The sequence below is a fragment of the Aquarana catesbeiana genome, linkage group LG02, assembly GCF_042186555.1.
Source record: "Aquarana catesbeiana isolate 2022-GZ linkage group LG02, ASM4218655v1, whole genome shotgun sequence".
Taxonomy (NCBI): domain Eukaryota; kingdom Metazoa; phylum Chordata; class Amphibia; order Anura; family Ranidae; genus Aquarana; species Aquarana catesbeiana.
In genome coordinates this window covers 192,481,886-192,497,808 of record NC_133325.1, presented here as the reverse complement: position 1 = coordinate 192,497,808, position 15,923 = coordinate 192,481,886, and the positions used below count along the sequence as shown (strand labels likewise).

Sequence of the window (15,923 nt, the reverse complement as noted above, 5' to 3'; positions counted from 1 at the left end):
GAGAGTTCTGTGAGCACTGATTAGGTGTGTGAAGGCACAGGATCACTTATTGTTTGTGGAGTCAAATTTGAAGGACTGTTTACCTATCTACTTTTGTTTGGATCAACATTTTGGACTTTTTTATTTCAACCACTTTTGCACTCTTCACTTTATTTACAATGACATCTAGAATTTTGTCATTACTTAATATTTGGACGTTTTGTTTTCAATATTCCCTTGCATTTATATTGATGTTTGGGAAATTGCGCTGATCACTTTTATATGTATTTAAAGAGAGATTAAATTACACACAGGTGGACTCTATTTACTAATTAGGTGACTTCTGACGGCAATTGGTTCCACTAGCTTTTGGTTAGGGGTATCAGAGTAAAGGGGGCTGAATATAAATGCACACCATACTTTATTTGTAAAAAATTTTGAAAACCATCTATCATTTTCTTTCCACTGTACAATTATGTGCCACTTTGTGTTGATCTACCACATAAAATCCTAATAAAATATATGTATATGGGTTATTTTTGGAGAAAAAATACATCCTTTAGCTTAGGTTCACATTGGAGCAGGTTAGAAGTGGTATGAGTTCAGCTGAACTCGCACGATTTCAACCCAGCAATACAGTCCAACTTCAGGAGGCGATTTCACAGGGTTCCTGCACAGATGGCTATACAAATCGCCTCCCAAAGTTGCTAAAAGCAGTACAGAAACAACTTTTGGGAAACAGTGCGGCGTCACATCGATTCGGACTGTGCCATTGCCGGCAATAGACACCGATTTAGCATGCTTTTTGACATGTAAAATCGCATGCCAAATCGCTTCAATGTGAACCTAGGCTTAGTATCATTTTAGGATCTCCTTTTTGCCAGTACTCCCTCTTGTTCTGACCTATGAGGAAGACAGAGAAATCATCAAGAAAGGCTATTTACAAGAAAGAAAGAGAGAGAGAGAGAGAGAGAGAGAGAGAGAGAGAGAGAGAGAGAGAGAGAGAGAGAGAGAGGGAGAGGGAGAGGGAGAGGGAGGAGAGGGAGAGGGAGGAGGGAGAGAGAGAGAGAGAGAGAGAGAGGAGAGAGAGAGAGAGAGAGATCAAAACTGTAGCAGACAAAATCTGGAGTAGCCAAAATCTGGTGCAGCTGTGCATGGCAACCACTCATCTTCTACTTTTTTTCTTTTAGGATTCTTATTTTTCCTTTATGGGAGGAGAACTACATGTACCAGGAATATTGTGGTTGAGTTCCTGTTTTCTGGATCGCTGTCCTGTTGGATTGCTGCAGGTGTATGCTCACATCAGTCCAACTATAGGAGTCCATGGCTTGAGATCCTGACTTCCGTCCATGCCTGTTTGACCCACCGCCGGTGGCGTGTGTATCCACATCTTAGGGTAAGAGTACCTACCCCTCCCCTGGGTGTTGGAAGCACAGTCCTGGGTGCTGTGTGTGAATATCACCTTGCATGCTGTTTAGTAGAGACTCATCAACATTTGGGATCCACGCATCCTTGGATCGTGTTAGAGGAATCCACTATGCTATTTACTTTTTGATGGACTTTGCACTGTCTCATTGAGTTTTTTTTTTAACAATACAAGTTTTTTATTTTTTTTTAAACATTAAAGACATACAAGCATTGACAGTTTGAAATACAGAATATTTGCGCAGTGTTACAAGTCACGTAATTACTACGGTTTTAAGGTTGAACATAGCAGGTACAAGATATATACAGGTAAATTCACTTCAGTTGAGAAAATGCAACCGAAAGATTGAGAGAATTGGTCAGGCGTATGAGCAGACAATCGCCCTACAGCAGTACCACCCCCAGTTTTTGGGGGGGAGGGAACACAAGGAAAGAGTGACGGGGGGGGGGAGGAAAGGGGAAAAGGGGGGAGGAGGGGGCAGGGCAGGCGGGGGAGGGGAAGGACCACCCATCACTACTTCCCATTCGCTATAATGAGATGTTCTGAGGTCTAGCGGGTCTCAGCCACAAGCGTCGACCCAACTCGACCAGATTTTATCGTATTTAGCTGGGAAGTTTCTGCTCTCATACGTAATTTTGTACAATGGCAACACCCTGTTTACTGTATTCTGCCAGGAGGATCTAGTAGGAAGATCTGACCCCTTCCAGCGCAGCAAAATTTCTCTTCTGGCATAGAATAGGGTGAAGGTAATGCATAATTTGTTATATCTATCTGCCTCTACATCGCGCAGATAACTAAGTAAAAAAGGAGGGGATCTAGTGGCACCGCCACTCCACACATCTCTGTCAGGGTGTCTGCCATCTCCTGCCAGTAGGGGCAAATTCTGAGACAAGTCCAAACCATGTGAAAAAATTATCCCTATTCAACGGTACATCTTGTGCATAGTGGACTAAGGGAGGGGTATATATTGGCGAGCCTCTGTGGGGTATAGTAAGCCCTGTGCAAAAAATTGAATTGGATAAAACGGTCTCTATATACAACCATAGAGGGGATATATGAGGAGACAGACTCCTCCCAGATCTCCTCATCTAGGTCGGGAATGTCAGCCTTCCATTTACCCAAAGTTACTGTAGTGTCAGTATCGTAAGCTAACGTTAGATATAGATAAAGGGATGAGAGGGGTTTTCCCATCACTCCCGAGATCAGGAGTCGTTCAATCGAGTACGACTCGAGAGTCACTGATGCTGGAAATTGTGAGTTAAGGGCATGAGGGAGCTACCAATATCTGAACTGGAGGGAGCAGGGGAGGTCATAGGTTCGTCTTAGTTCCTGAAATGTCATGACCCTACCGTTCAGCATCACGTGCCACAGGGTAAGGATTCCCCGTTTAGCCCACATCGCTGGGTCAGGCACCGTGTTTAAGTGAGGAAGGAGGGGGTTACCCCAGATTGAAGTATGGGGAGAGACGGTCGCTGGTTTATTACCCGACACTCTGGAGCATTGCCATACCCGTATGGTCGTCCTCATGGGCCCCGTTACGCAGGGGTGTGCCTTACAACCCCTAAACACCAGATTGGAGAGTGCCGCATAGGAACCCAGGATGGCAGCCTCCAGGGTGACAGCCAGGTTCTGCTTAGGCTGAGAGAACCACCATCTGACCGTGACTAGGACCGCCGCCCAGTAATATATAAGGAAATTTGGAAAAGCCAGCCCACCGCTGGATAAAAGGAGATAAAGGGTACGTTGCGCCCCCCCGAGGGGGACGACCAGCCCAGATGAAGGTAGTCACAATACTGTCTAGTTTCTGGAAGAAGGATCGAGGGATAGGAGTAGGGGTCTGCCTGAAAAAGTATAACAATTTGGGTAGGTACATCATTTTGATGACATTTTCTCTGCCCACAGGTGTGAGGGGGAGGTTGCGCACACCATTTCTCATTGAGTTTAAAGTTTATATGCATATTCCCCTTTTTTGATATAACATCACACCTGTTGTTTGTCGTTCTATATATTTGTTATACCAAAGTATTAATAGATCATGCGGTGTCAATTGACCATTTGTGATCTCATTGGGTTTAGTTTTGGTGCACATAACACTCATGTTTTTATAACACTTTTACATATTTTTGAGTAGTTTTTTGCACTTTTTAGCACAACTATTTATTGTGCTCATTTTTCCCTGGTGTATATCTTGGGCACATTAATGTTTTCAGCGCTGCACTTTTTCCTCCATACTTCATTAGGTACACCTTGCTAGTACAGGGTTGGACCCCCTTTTGCATTCAGAACTGCCTTAATTCTTCATGGTATAGGTTCAACAAGGTGTTGGAAACATTCCTCAGGGATTTTGGTCCATAGTGATATGATAGCATCACACAGTTGCTGCAGATTTGTCGGCTGCACAGCCATGATGCCAATCTCCCGTTCCACCACATCCCAAAGGTGCTCTATTGGATTGAGATCTGGTGACTGTGGAGGCCATTGGAGTACAGTGATCTCATTGTTATGTTCAACAAACCAGTGGTGAGATGATTTGAGCTTTGTGACGTGGTACATTATCCTGCTGGAAGGAGCTATCAGAGGATGGGTACACTGTAGTCATGAAGGGATGGACATGGTCAGCAACAATACTCAGGTAGGCCGTGGTGTTTAAATGATGCTCAGTTGGTACTAAGGGGCCCAAAGTGTCCCAAGAAAATATCCCCCACACCATTACACCACCAGCCTGAACCATTGACACAAGGCAGGATGGATCCATGCTTTCATGTTGTTTACATCAAATTCTGACCCTACCATCTGAATGTCGCAGCTGAAATCGAGACTCCTCAGACCAGGCAACGTTTTTCCAATCTTCTATTATCCAACTTTGATGAGCCTGTGCGAATTGTAGCCTCAGTTTCCTGTTCTTAGTTGACAGTATCGGCACCCGGAGTGGTCTTCTGCTTCAAGGTTTGATGCGTTGTGCATTCAGAGGTTGTAACGAGTGGTTATTTGAGTTACTGTTGCCTTTATATCATCTCAAACCAGTCTGCCCATTCCCCTCTGACATCAAGAAGGTATTTTCCTCCACACAACTGCCGCTCACGGGATATTTTCTCTTTTTTGGACCATTCTCTGTAAACCGTAGAGATGGTTGTGCATGAAAATCCCTGTAGATCAGCAATTTTTAAATACTCAGACCAACCAGTCTGGCACCAACAACCATACCAAATTCAAAGTCACTTAAATCCTCTTTATTCCCCATTCTGATGCTCAGTTTGAACTTCAGCAAGTTGTCTTCACCATGTCTAGACGCCTAAATGCATTGAGTTGCTGCTGTGTGATTGGCTGATTAGCAACCAAGCAATTGAACAAGTGTGCCTAATAAAGTGGCCGATGAGTGTATATTTTTTTGGTACTTATTTACCACCTATGAAAGAGGAACCTATAGGATGCCAATGAATGGTTGGACGTCCTGGGGGGATGGGGAAGTGGGGGATATACAGAACCCGAGTATTACAAAACCCATCGCTGTATGAAAAAGCGCTGAGTATCCGTCTTATAATATAGGGGTCATCTCTGTGAGTGCACATTTTGGTCACACGTGGTGGAAGACTTAGGACCGTATGGAAGAAGAAAGGACGAGGAGGAAACACAAGTGTGTGAATAGTTCCTATGGCGTTGGCACACACTATATGTATATCTTCAACTTCTCTTTATGAATTTTAGTGTTTGAGCTCTTTTTATTTGGTTACATTTGTGTAACACGCCGTAACTTTACTGTTTTTTTTTTTTAGTATATTTATTGGCGGCAATCTCTCCTTTTTTGTGTGCGCTAAAATGAAGTTTTGCTTTTTTACGGAAAATTAGCGTTTGATAAACACGTCCACTAACATCACGTGTCGTGTAAAGATTGTCACTAGCACCATTTTATTGGAATTATCCAGACAATGTCTGTGGTAGTGAACAGGTAATCTGTGTGAATGAAACCTGCAGCTGCCCATAGTACCCCTCAGGATACAATGAGAGGAATCCATGTGCCCTCCTCGGAATAAAGCCCTTTCCTCACAGCTGCAGGAACACAAGCCCGGGAACAGTGAACACCACAGACTGTAAACGGGTGAAATCTCGGCGGAAATTCTCCACAAGGGGGACAGGCAACCACAGCATTTCCCAGCAGGCACAGCGAGCCGCCGGTGCGCAGGCTGGCCTCAGTCGCCCCCTGTACAGCAGACACGGGGCATGTGTCTATTTGCAGGCGAGGGCCCCAGACAGCCAGGCGCTTTATTAAATGCCGGCAGACAGCCAGCGCCAGCCCACGCTGCCCCTTTAAGGCGCGCTCCACGCTCGACCCGAATACGCGCTGCCCACCGACTCGAAACAAAAGATTCCTCGCCTGACGTCATCGGGCCCCGTCGCCGCCCGCTGGCTGGTAAACAGGTGGGGCGTCTGAAGGGGGGAGCCAATCAGCGCTAGCGCCGTCCTCCTGGAGGGGCGGGCGGGGCGCGCCGCGAGCGAGGCGTGACACGCAGACTTTGCGTTCCACAGGTGAAAAGAGGCCGTGCTGTGCGGCGCGCTCCCGTAGTGCTTGCTCTGTCTGGAAAGGCTTGTGGTCGCGCAGTTGAGTGGTCGCCGTGCGCTGGGTAACTATGGCGGAGCTGCCGGCCTTTTTCTTTGTTGCTATGAACGTCCTTCTGCTGGACGGCCCCGGTCTGACGAACGGTAAGCGGGACAATAGTGTGTGGGTACGGGGGGGAGCGAAGAGTGGAGTCCATGGGGAGAAGGAGGGGGGAGGTTACCTATACACTGTGTATACATGCTGGAGGGGAGCTCTGTGTGGAGGGGGAGGGGAGGGCAGCACTCCAACCTGTGTTTAGGGAAGTGCTGTGTACAGGAGACATTGCTGACATCACACTGAACTCCCTCACCTGGACAGCTCACCTCTCTGAATTCTAATCATTATACTCAGTCCTAGATCACCCCACCTGTGGGCCCCCCCTCTATGTCTTTACAGGAGATCACAACACTCACTTGGCATAAGATTGTTGTTTTTATTGTCCCATCTACATCCTATTAGATTCTCCTTCACTTCCTGTCCTATAGACACAACAGGAAGTGAGTGAATCCCCTCTGAAAGCAATATTAAACCCAAGCCCAAAATGTATTCTATTACAGATTACAAATCTTTTAGATGTGGCTACATCAGTTTTTTTCTTTAAGGTCCCCCCCCCTTTGTTTTCACCTGGTGATCTGGCTAGTAACACCCCTCCTGTATTAGGCCTCTTACACACGGTGCTGATAGTGTGAAGAGCAGCATTTCTGTACATAATTACAGACATTTATGTTAGGCGTATTTGCATGCATGTATTTGTGGTTATTTACTGACCAGCAACGCAGATTTAAAAAAAAAAAAAATTCTACTGATTTATATGAGACTGTTGTTTACGCACCTGTGTGCACAGGCTCAATGAAAACAATGGGCTGCAATTTAGATTGGTAAAAAAAAAAAAAAATAATTGTGTGCCTGAAAACCTGAGCTTTTTCAGGCAGCGATGTCTAAGAGTACACATGATCTGAAAATCAGAAGTAAAATTTCGTACTGAGAACAATCTGACGATTTTTGGATCATTAGTATTGGTGATTTCGACAGCCGATTCCCTTTTTTTTTTTTTTTTTTTTTTGTACGACAAAAGCTGGATGTGCAGACTGACATTTTAGTCGGATGTGAACACAACTTCTGATTTTCGTTTAACTAGTACTGTTTTCATCTGAAAAAAATCGTAAGAGCAAGACTACACATGCTCAGTAATGAAAGAATACATACAAAACTATTCAACATATTGCGTCACTTCTGAAGTTGTATTCTTTTGTATGAGAATTTTCTTATGGTGAGTAACTTCTTCACTTTCCACATGAGACTAGCATGTCACAAAAAAACGGACGAACGGTCGTCCGAATATCTGATTGTGTGTACGAGGGTTTAGGCTTCATCTACACTACGGCTGCTAAACTGAAGTTTAGGAACAGTTGTGTACTTTTTTTCAGCAGCCCCTGAAAACTCTCCTCTGTTATCTTATCTGTACATATACACTCAGTACTTTGTAGTTAAGAGGCAGTTGAGTTTACTGACTTTTTTTGAAAGCAGAACAATTGCATTCAGGACTTTAGTTTACCAGCATTTCAAATGCTTGTACAATTATAAGCTTTTTTAAAGGTGAAATTCTTTCCGATAATGTTTTGAACATAATAAAAATGTTGAAAAAACACAAATTTCACCACATGCTGCTGCCTGCTTCAATGAATGAATCCAGTAGTGACAAACTTTGGTCCTTTATTGCCATTTTCTCTCTTCGGAGCTTCAGCAACATCAGGAGCATTTCCTCACACATGCTCACGAAATGCTATCACAAAAAATAAGACCACTATCTACAAGCACACTGCTCTGTCTGCTGCTGCTCTCTTTTCTCACAGAATGGCTGAAATAGTTAATAATTTACTGTTTTTTCATGCATTGTGGGCGTTTGGCAAGGTCTCTAGAGGTAATCTTTAAAAAAATGCTTCTAACCTCAAACGCTCATAACCGCTGCAAAACTCGCATAAACTCAGCATGTAGAACTGATGTTTTTCACAGTTGATTTCCAGCTGTGAAGTTTTCAGCGTTCAGAAAAGGCTTTCAGCTGCCCTGTGTACATGAGCCCTAGGCTTCATCTACACTAGCCTTCTTTGGCAGCTCCTAAACTTGAGTTTAGGAGCTTTTGGTGTTTTTTGCCTAAGCTCAACTCCGTCAAAGCTTATGAGGACTTACTAAAACTGGTGCACTCAGAATCTGGTGCATCTGTGCATAGTAGCCAATCAGATTCTAAGCGCAACTTGTTCAATTAAGCTTTAGCAAAAAAACCCGGAAGCTGATTGGTTTCTATTCAGAGTTGCACCAGATTTTGCACTCTCTAGCTTTAGTAAATAACCCATGTGTCCATGTACACATAGGCTTTTCGCAGCGTTTAGGACATAGGTGCTCAACCTGTGGCCCTCCAGCTGTTGCAGAACTAAAAATCCCATGATGTACGAAAAGTTATGGGCTCCATTGTTAGATATTCCTGGGCTTGCTTTGGCGGATCTGATCACGGACAGGCTACTTGGGCTCAATGTTGATAATTGCTCTGAAAAAAATGCTAATATTGTCACAAAATATTTTTATGCATGTTAGACTCTGAATTTATTGTGTGTCAGGGGTCTCTAAACAAAGGGCCAGTTTACTGTTCTTCAGGCTTTTGGTGGGGGGGGGGGGCAGGACTTGACTTGACTGTGGTCATCAGGAGTAGAAAATCTCCCAGCATCATTTTGTAGTAAACAGTGCCTCATCTTTGGTAGGACTTGTGCTCCATCTTTGGTATCAAGGGAGGAATAATGTCCCGTCATTGGTATGAATTGTGCTCCATCGTAGTTGTCATTGGGAGGAATTGTCTCATCATTGGTAGGAATTGTGCCCCATCATAGGTGTCATTGGTAGGAATTGTGCCCCATTATTGGTATGAAGTGTATTGAATGGCTTTTATAGGTTGTTTTATAAAACTTTGTCCCATGATGTACTGCAAGGTTGACAGGTACAAGCACGACTCCCAAAGGCATAATGGGATTGGAGTTTCACATCAACCGGAAGGCCACAGGTTGAGTACCCATGGTTTAGGAGCTGTTGCGTTTAGGTGAGCTTCAACCTCCCTCTCCTGAATGTGGAAGAATCATGATCAGGATAGGAACATTTTGACCGTGGGAAAATGCTAATTTGATATAAATGCAATTAATTGTGTAGGTTTGTCTTTATATTACATCATTTTGGTAAAGCTCACACTCACTACACATTATAATCTGATGGTAAAATCTCTTTTTAGAACTGCTAACTGGGTTGAATGAAAAAATGATTTGGTATTTTGGCTCGTTCCTAATGCTACATAGTTTTGGTAAATCCAAAGTTGCTTGTACAAAGATTGTACAGTCAAATTTATAAAAAGCATGATGCCCTTTAGTCTAAAGTAGATGGCTATTTGTCATACTATACAATCCGATTGAACTTTGTGGTGTAAAAATGTCCGTAGATGGATAGAATCTTGGCTAGTCCGGCAGAGATTCAATTCATGTATGGGCAGGCTGGTTGTATTGAAGTCCATCGATCAACCTCAGTATAACCAGCCTATCTGATTTTTTGCATGCAATAACTGCCGGCGGCTTTAGCCACTAGCAGCAATCATGGTGTTTTGTCAGGAAGATTCCCCAATGTCAGAACACCATAGCACTGTGGGAGGGATTCCCCCCATCAACACAGACTGTATTTCTTTCCTGCAACCTGTGGTTGCAGAAAAGAAAATCAAATCATTTGTGGCTTTCCTAAAAGCCCACTTGATTGGATACAAATTGATTGGGTAGTTCAGGTAGGTCCCCATATTTTATAGTATTAGTAAAGCTCACAACAAAATTTACAATCTGCTATAATCTCTTTTACAACAACGAACATCTGTGTAGTGCACGCATCTGCCTGACTGGATATTTTAGGTCGGTCCTAATATTGCATAGTTTTGGTAAATCTAAAGTTGCTTGTACAAAGATTGTACTGTCAAATTTGTAACCTCTTATGGTGACCCTAAGGCCGGCCATTCACAGTTCTAATTTCGTCCAGTTCAGCAGGGGCCAGCCGTGATTCAAACCAATAATGGGCAGGCTGAAGTGTACCCAAGTTAATCAACTTGGTAAATCAGCCTGCCGGATTCTCTTGCTATAATCACTGTCTTCTCAGACAATTGCTCGGCTTGTTGATGGGAGAATCGTGAAAATTTCGTTCAAATAAATTTGCACCGTGTATGGCCTGCCTAACTTTGAGCCTGGGTTCACACTCTTGTGATGCGGGAACCAGTACAATTCCAGTGCGGGTTCCCACATTGCATCTCCCTCTCAGGCAGTTCACACTGCCCCCTGTGGGACTCAATACAAAGTTAATGACACCCCCAGATCAGATTACAGTGCGCACTGTGGATTCGAACAGGAATCGGATCGCATGGGTGTGAACACCCATGTGATCCGATTCCAGTGCAAGGGGAAAAAAATCCCTGCACCTTTTTTGTGATTCCAATGCGAGTTCAGCCATGCAGACTGAGTGCGAATCACATGCGTTGACTGTGTTCATATGTTTGAACCCAGGCTAAAGGAGATTGTACAATCAGATAGTATAGTGCAGTGATGGCAAACCTTGGCACCCCAGATGTTTTGGAACTACATTTCCCATGCAGCTACACTGCAGAGTGCATGAGCATCATGGGAAATGTAGTTCCAAAACATCTGGGGTGCCAAGGTTTGGCATCACTGGTATAGTGTATGACCAAGAGCTGTGTAGTTTTAAGGACCCACCTGACTGGATACAAATTGATTGGGTAGGTATATCGTTTTGGTAAACCTAAAGTTGTTTGTATGGTCAGATAGTGATGTGTATGGTGGCCACATGTGCTTCAGTTTTATTATCTGATTGATTTGTGATATGAACATTAGGACTTAATTGGCAAATAATTGAATAGCCATAACTCCTGATTGATTTAGATGCTTTGTTAATGAATTAAATTATGTTTTGATCAATCAAATTATGAGTTGCACGGTAAAAGCAGAGATGCGGTGGATAACTTACAATCATGTCTTCCACCTATCGATTTGAAATCCACTTCCCCATGTGTGTCACACTGATAGACTGTAGATTGATTATTCAGTTTGGGAGAGATTGATCAGAAAATCCATCATTTATGGAAGTGTGTATGGACACCATTAGGACTCAGGCATATGGATGTATTTGCCTGTACAGCATGAAAAACAAAAGTATTTTAGCAGCCAGACATCAGGAATGGTACATACAGCCCACTGCCTGTCATAATTGACAGGCTGAGATACGCGGAGGCTGTGCTCATATCTGATCGGTAATCGTGTATAGGGATATATACTCTAAAAGCAGAAAGTCCATATCTGCGGCATACGGCCTGTTACACAAATACTGCTTGGATATGCACTCTGCCACTGCTTATTTCAGCCTGTCATTGATCTTGGCAGGCAGTGAGCGCTAAGCATCACCTGTGAAAATCGGTCCTGTATGGACATACCTTTCATTGTGTAGAAGCCCTTACTTGTCGTCAGAAGAAGTGTTCTTAAAGCGGGGGTCCACCTATCTATCGTTTTTTTTTGGAGTTCATTCACAAACTTTTCTTCTCATGATTATCTACTCACATGTTCTGTGTAATAAGTCCGCCTGTGTCCGATTTCGTTGTAAAGAATAACTTATAAAATTCACTGAAGGCGGTTTCCATCTTCATTGTGGGCATTTGAAGCCCACAAGCATGTATTTCCTGGATGCGGTGAATGCTGTGCTCCCAGCATTCACCGAGATGTTGTGATGACGTTGTTGCACAATGCATGCTGGGAAGCCTGAGACTAGCTCCCAGGGGACTGTGGGAGGTCTGGGAGAGGCTAGAAACACATCTACTCCCATAGGAGATAAACCAGGAAGTGCTAAGAAGATTAGAAAAAAAAGGTAATTACGGCGATTTAAATTTTTTTACACAGCATGTCAGCATCTAGGCAAGGAAGAGAATGCATAGAGCTAATGTTTAAAATTTGGGTGGAACCCCGCTTTAACTTAAAATATTTGATTTCCCTCAGTTTGAGTCACAGATGCACGTCATCAGAACAAATCTCCTGAACACAAAGACAGCAGTAAGAAGCTGGCTCTGGTTCTGACCAATTCCCACTCTAAAACTAAAAAAAAAATTTTCATTTAGAAACATTATATTGTGTTGAAATTAGCAGCTACATTGGAGGGTGCCTGCCTTTTACACAGGAGATTAGATTATTATTACTATTATACAGGTTTTATATAGCGCCAACAGTTTGCGCAGTACTTTACAACATGAGGGCAGACATTACAGTTACATTACAATTTGGTAGAAGAGGAATCAGAGGGCCCTGCTCGTTAGAGCTTACAATCTAAAAATGGAGGGTCAATTGATACAAAAGGTAATAGCTGTGGGGGATGAGCTGATGGAGGAAGTAAAACAGTGTTTGTTAGAAGCAGGATAAGCTTCTTTGAAGAGAAGGGTTTTCAGGGATTGCCTAAAGATGGATAGATTAGGGGACAGCCGGACAGATTGGGGTAGGGAGTTCCAAAGTATGGGAGAAGCTCTGGAGAAATCCTGGAGACGAGCATGGGAGGAAGTGAAAAGGGAGCTAGAGAGTAGGAGCTCTTGGGAGGACTGAAGAGAGCGGCTTGGTTGGTATTTTGGGACTAGGTTAGTGATGTAGCTGGGGGCAGAGTTATGGATGGCTTTGTAGATTATTGTTAGTACTTTGAATTCTATTCGTTGGGTGAGTGGAAGCCAGTGGAGGGTTTGGAAGAGAGGGATGGAGGACACTAAATGGTTGGTAACGTGGATGAGTCTTGCAGCGATATTCATTATGGACTGAAGGGGGGGAAAGGATAGTCTATGTAAAGGTAATCCAATGAGGAGGGAGTTGCGGTAGTCAAGGCAAGAGATAACCAGGGAGTGAATTATAAGCTTGGTGATGTCATTAGTTAAAAAGCATCGTATTCTGGAAATGTTGCGGAGGCTAAGGTGGCATGATTTGGACAGAGATTGTATGTGGGCCTGAAAGGACAGTTCAGAGTCTAAGGTTACCCCTAGCACCCTGGCATGTGGGGACGGACTGATAGATGTGTCATTGATCTTGACAGAGAAGTCAGGGGATGGGGCACGTGGGGGAGGAAATATTAAGAGCTCTCTTTTAGATAGATTCAGTTTGAGGAAGTGGTTTGACATCCAGGCTGATATGTCTGTTAGTAGATCAGTGATGCGTGAGGAGACTGACTGGGTGAGCTGAGGGGCAGAGAGATTTGGGTGTCATCAAGATATAAATGGTAGTGAAAGCCATGGGAGGCTATCAGCTGACCCAGGGAGGACGTGTAGATTGAGAATAGTAGAGGTCCAAGGACAGAACCTTGGGGGACCCCAACGGTAAGAGGAGTTGGAGAGTAGGATGTAGAGTTGTAAGTGACACTGATGGTGCGATGAGATAGGTAAGATTTGAACCAATGGAGAGCGCAGCCATGGAGACCAAGCTAATTGAGTTTTTTGAGGAGGAGGGGGTGGTCAACTGTATCAAAGGCAGCAGAAAGGTCCAAGAGTAAGAGTATGGAATAATGACCCTTGGTTTTGGCTGTTAGTAAGTCGTTTGTGAGTTTTAGGAGGGCAGTTTCTGTGGAGTGCTGTGTGCGAAATCCAGACTGAAGGGGACCAAGAAGGTTAGATGACCTGCAGTTCAGTTTACTTGATTGTGTAGGCTGATCCTGAATACAGTACCTGTTGAAAACTTGCATTTATAGGTTAGCAAGCCACAATGTTGTTTTATAGGAGTTATGTGCCTGGGGAGGGATGAACAATGGTACAAATACATCAGTGCGTAATCCTCTTTGTATATATAGTGATTATTGTGCTTGTAGAAGGATGGATTGTACATACCGGTACTATTCATTGTTTCTAGTACTGAAGACAAGCAAGGGAGAGGAATGTATGGTGGTGTGAATGAAGACAGATTGTGCTGCTGGGAGAGGAGTGGGATCTGTAAAACCAGTCAGTGGTAAATAATGGATGGGTGCTCCAGTGTTCAAAACTGATCCTACAGTGGAGTACCGTCTGATCCTTTTTTTTTTTTTTTCTTTATTGCACTTGAAAGACCGCTGAGCAAATACAGTGTGACATAAAATATTGCAGCGACCACCATTTTATTCTCTAGAGTCTCTACTAAAAAATATATGTAATGTTTGGGGGTTCTAAGTCATTTGCTAGCAAAAAAAAAAAGATTTTAACTTGAAACCAACCAATGTCAGAAAAGGGTTTAGTGTTTAAGTGGTTAAACTTTCCACACTTTCACAGAAGTGTATTCCATTGACCAATTGTTACAATGTTTCTACTTAAAGGGGTTGTAAAGTTAATTTTTTTTTTTTTTTTTAAATAACAAACATGTTATACTTACCTTCACTGTGCAGCTCGTTCTGCACAGAGTGGCCCCGAACCTGGTCTTCTGGGGTCCCTCGGCGGCTGTTTCAGCTCCTCCCCGCAAGCATTTACCACCTTAATGCGAGCTCCCTCGCACGGTGGTGAGTGCTTGCGGGCGCGCTCCCGTGATACAGCCGGCGGCTATAGCCGCTCGCTGTATCACTCGGCCCCGCCCCCGGTGCGCCACGTCATTGGATGTGATTGACAGCAGCGCGAGCCAATGGCTGCGCTGCTTTCAATCCATCCACTGCAGCCAATCAGCGACCAGGCTGAGCTGCAATGAAGATGACGAGCAGCGAAGATTCGAGGCGTCAGGTAAGTAAAACGGGGGGCCTGGGGGCGGCGGTACTGTCAAAAGTGCATAGAATGCATTAAGGTGAAAACATTTTTACCTTTACAACCCCTTTAAGTTTCACTGCTCAAGAATGTTCAGATTCTTGGCAGACTGCCCTTTTTTTTTTTTTCTTCCTTTCTCTTGACCGTTGTGGCTTCAGAAGAGCAGAGAGAATTCTTTGCATAGCAAGAATCGTGAAACACTTTATTCAACATCGCATCAGGGATAAAATCGCGATAACGATTCTTGATGATTAATCGTGCAGCTCTAATTTGCAGTAGTAATATACTTCATCATGGTCTCTAGACAGTGCTGAGGAACATAGAAACTACATGCATCTTAGCAACAAGATGCAATGTAACAAATGTGACCAATAGTTGCATCCAATTGCTGATTACTTCCAGCGTTCTCTAGAATTGTTACATTTTATTGTTTGTTACAGACATATATATTTCCTACGCTCTTCACCGCCATCTAGTGGCCATAATTAGGTCTTTTACTACTGCAAAAAATAAAAAAAACTTATGTTCAGAGGAGAAGCTAGCCTAAGCCAAATTTTTTTTGGCCAATTTACACATAAAGATTGCATTTCTTTTCTATAAATAGACCACCACTGTATAAAGAAAAGTGTGTATTGGTGTTGGCAAGGAGAAGTATGTATCGTACCATGTAAATTGTCATGTTTTGTTGCTTTTAGAACACACAAATTATAACCTTGAATTTATATTTGTATTGATTTTGTATCCTGTCGCTTAGTCTTTATCCGATTTCATATAACTTGGTTACCATTGTTATAAGCAAAACATATGTAGGCCTAAACCAGTTTTACAAAGTTATGCATTTCTGCTTCTATATTTGCGTGCATGTATATCTATGTATTTCTTATTCCCGTTTTTTTCTTATTCAGTAAGTTTTATTGAATATCAAGGATAAGTTGCAAGCTTATATTGTTTCTGCACGTACAGTGCTTTGTAAAAGTATTCACCCCCTTGGCTTTTTACCTATTTTGTTACATTATAGCCTTTAGTTCAATGTTTTTTTTTAATCTGAATTATATGTGAGGGATCAAAACACAAGAGTCTAAGTTGGTGGAGTAAAATTAGAAAAATATATACATAAAACTATTTTTCCC

At 43.1% G+C, this 15,923-nt stretch overlaps 1 protein-coding gene across 1 annotated transcript in view; it reads left to right on the top strand.

Annotated features, from left to right (window-relative positions):
• The first annotated feature begins 5,889 nt into the window (after positions 1-5,889).
• ACVR1B (activin A receptor type 1B) overlaps positions 5,890-15,923 on the top strand; it is a 95,857-nt gene continuing 85,823 nt past the window's right edge. Inside the window, exon 1 of the mRNA XM_073614111.1 lies at positions 5,890-6,103. Coding sequence (XP_073470212.1) covers positions 6,031-6,103 — 73 coding nt within the window. The 5' untranslated portion in view covers positions 5,890-6,030. The remainder of the gene's footprint in view (positions 6,104-15,923) is intronic.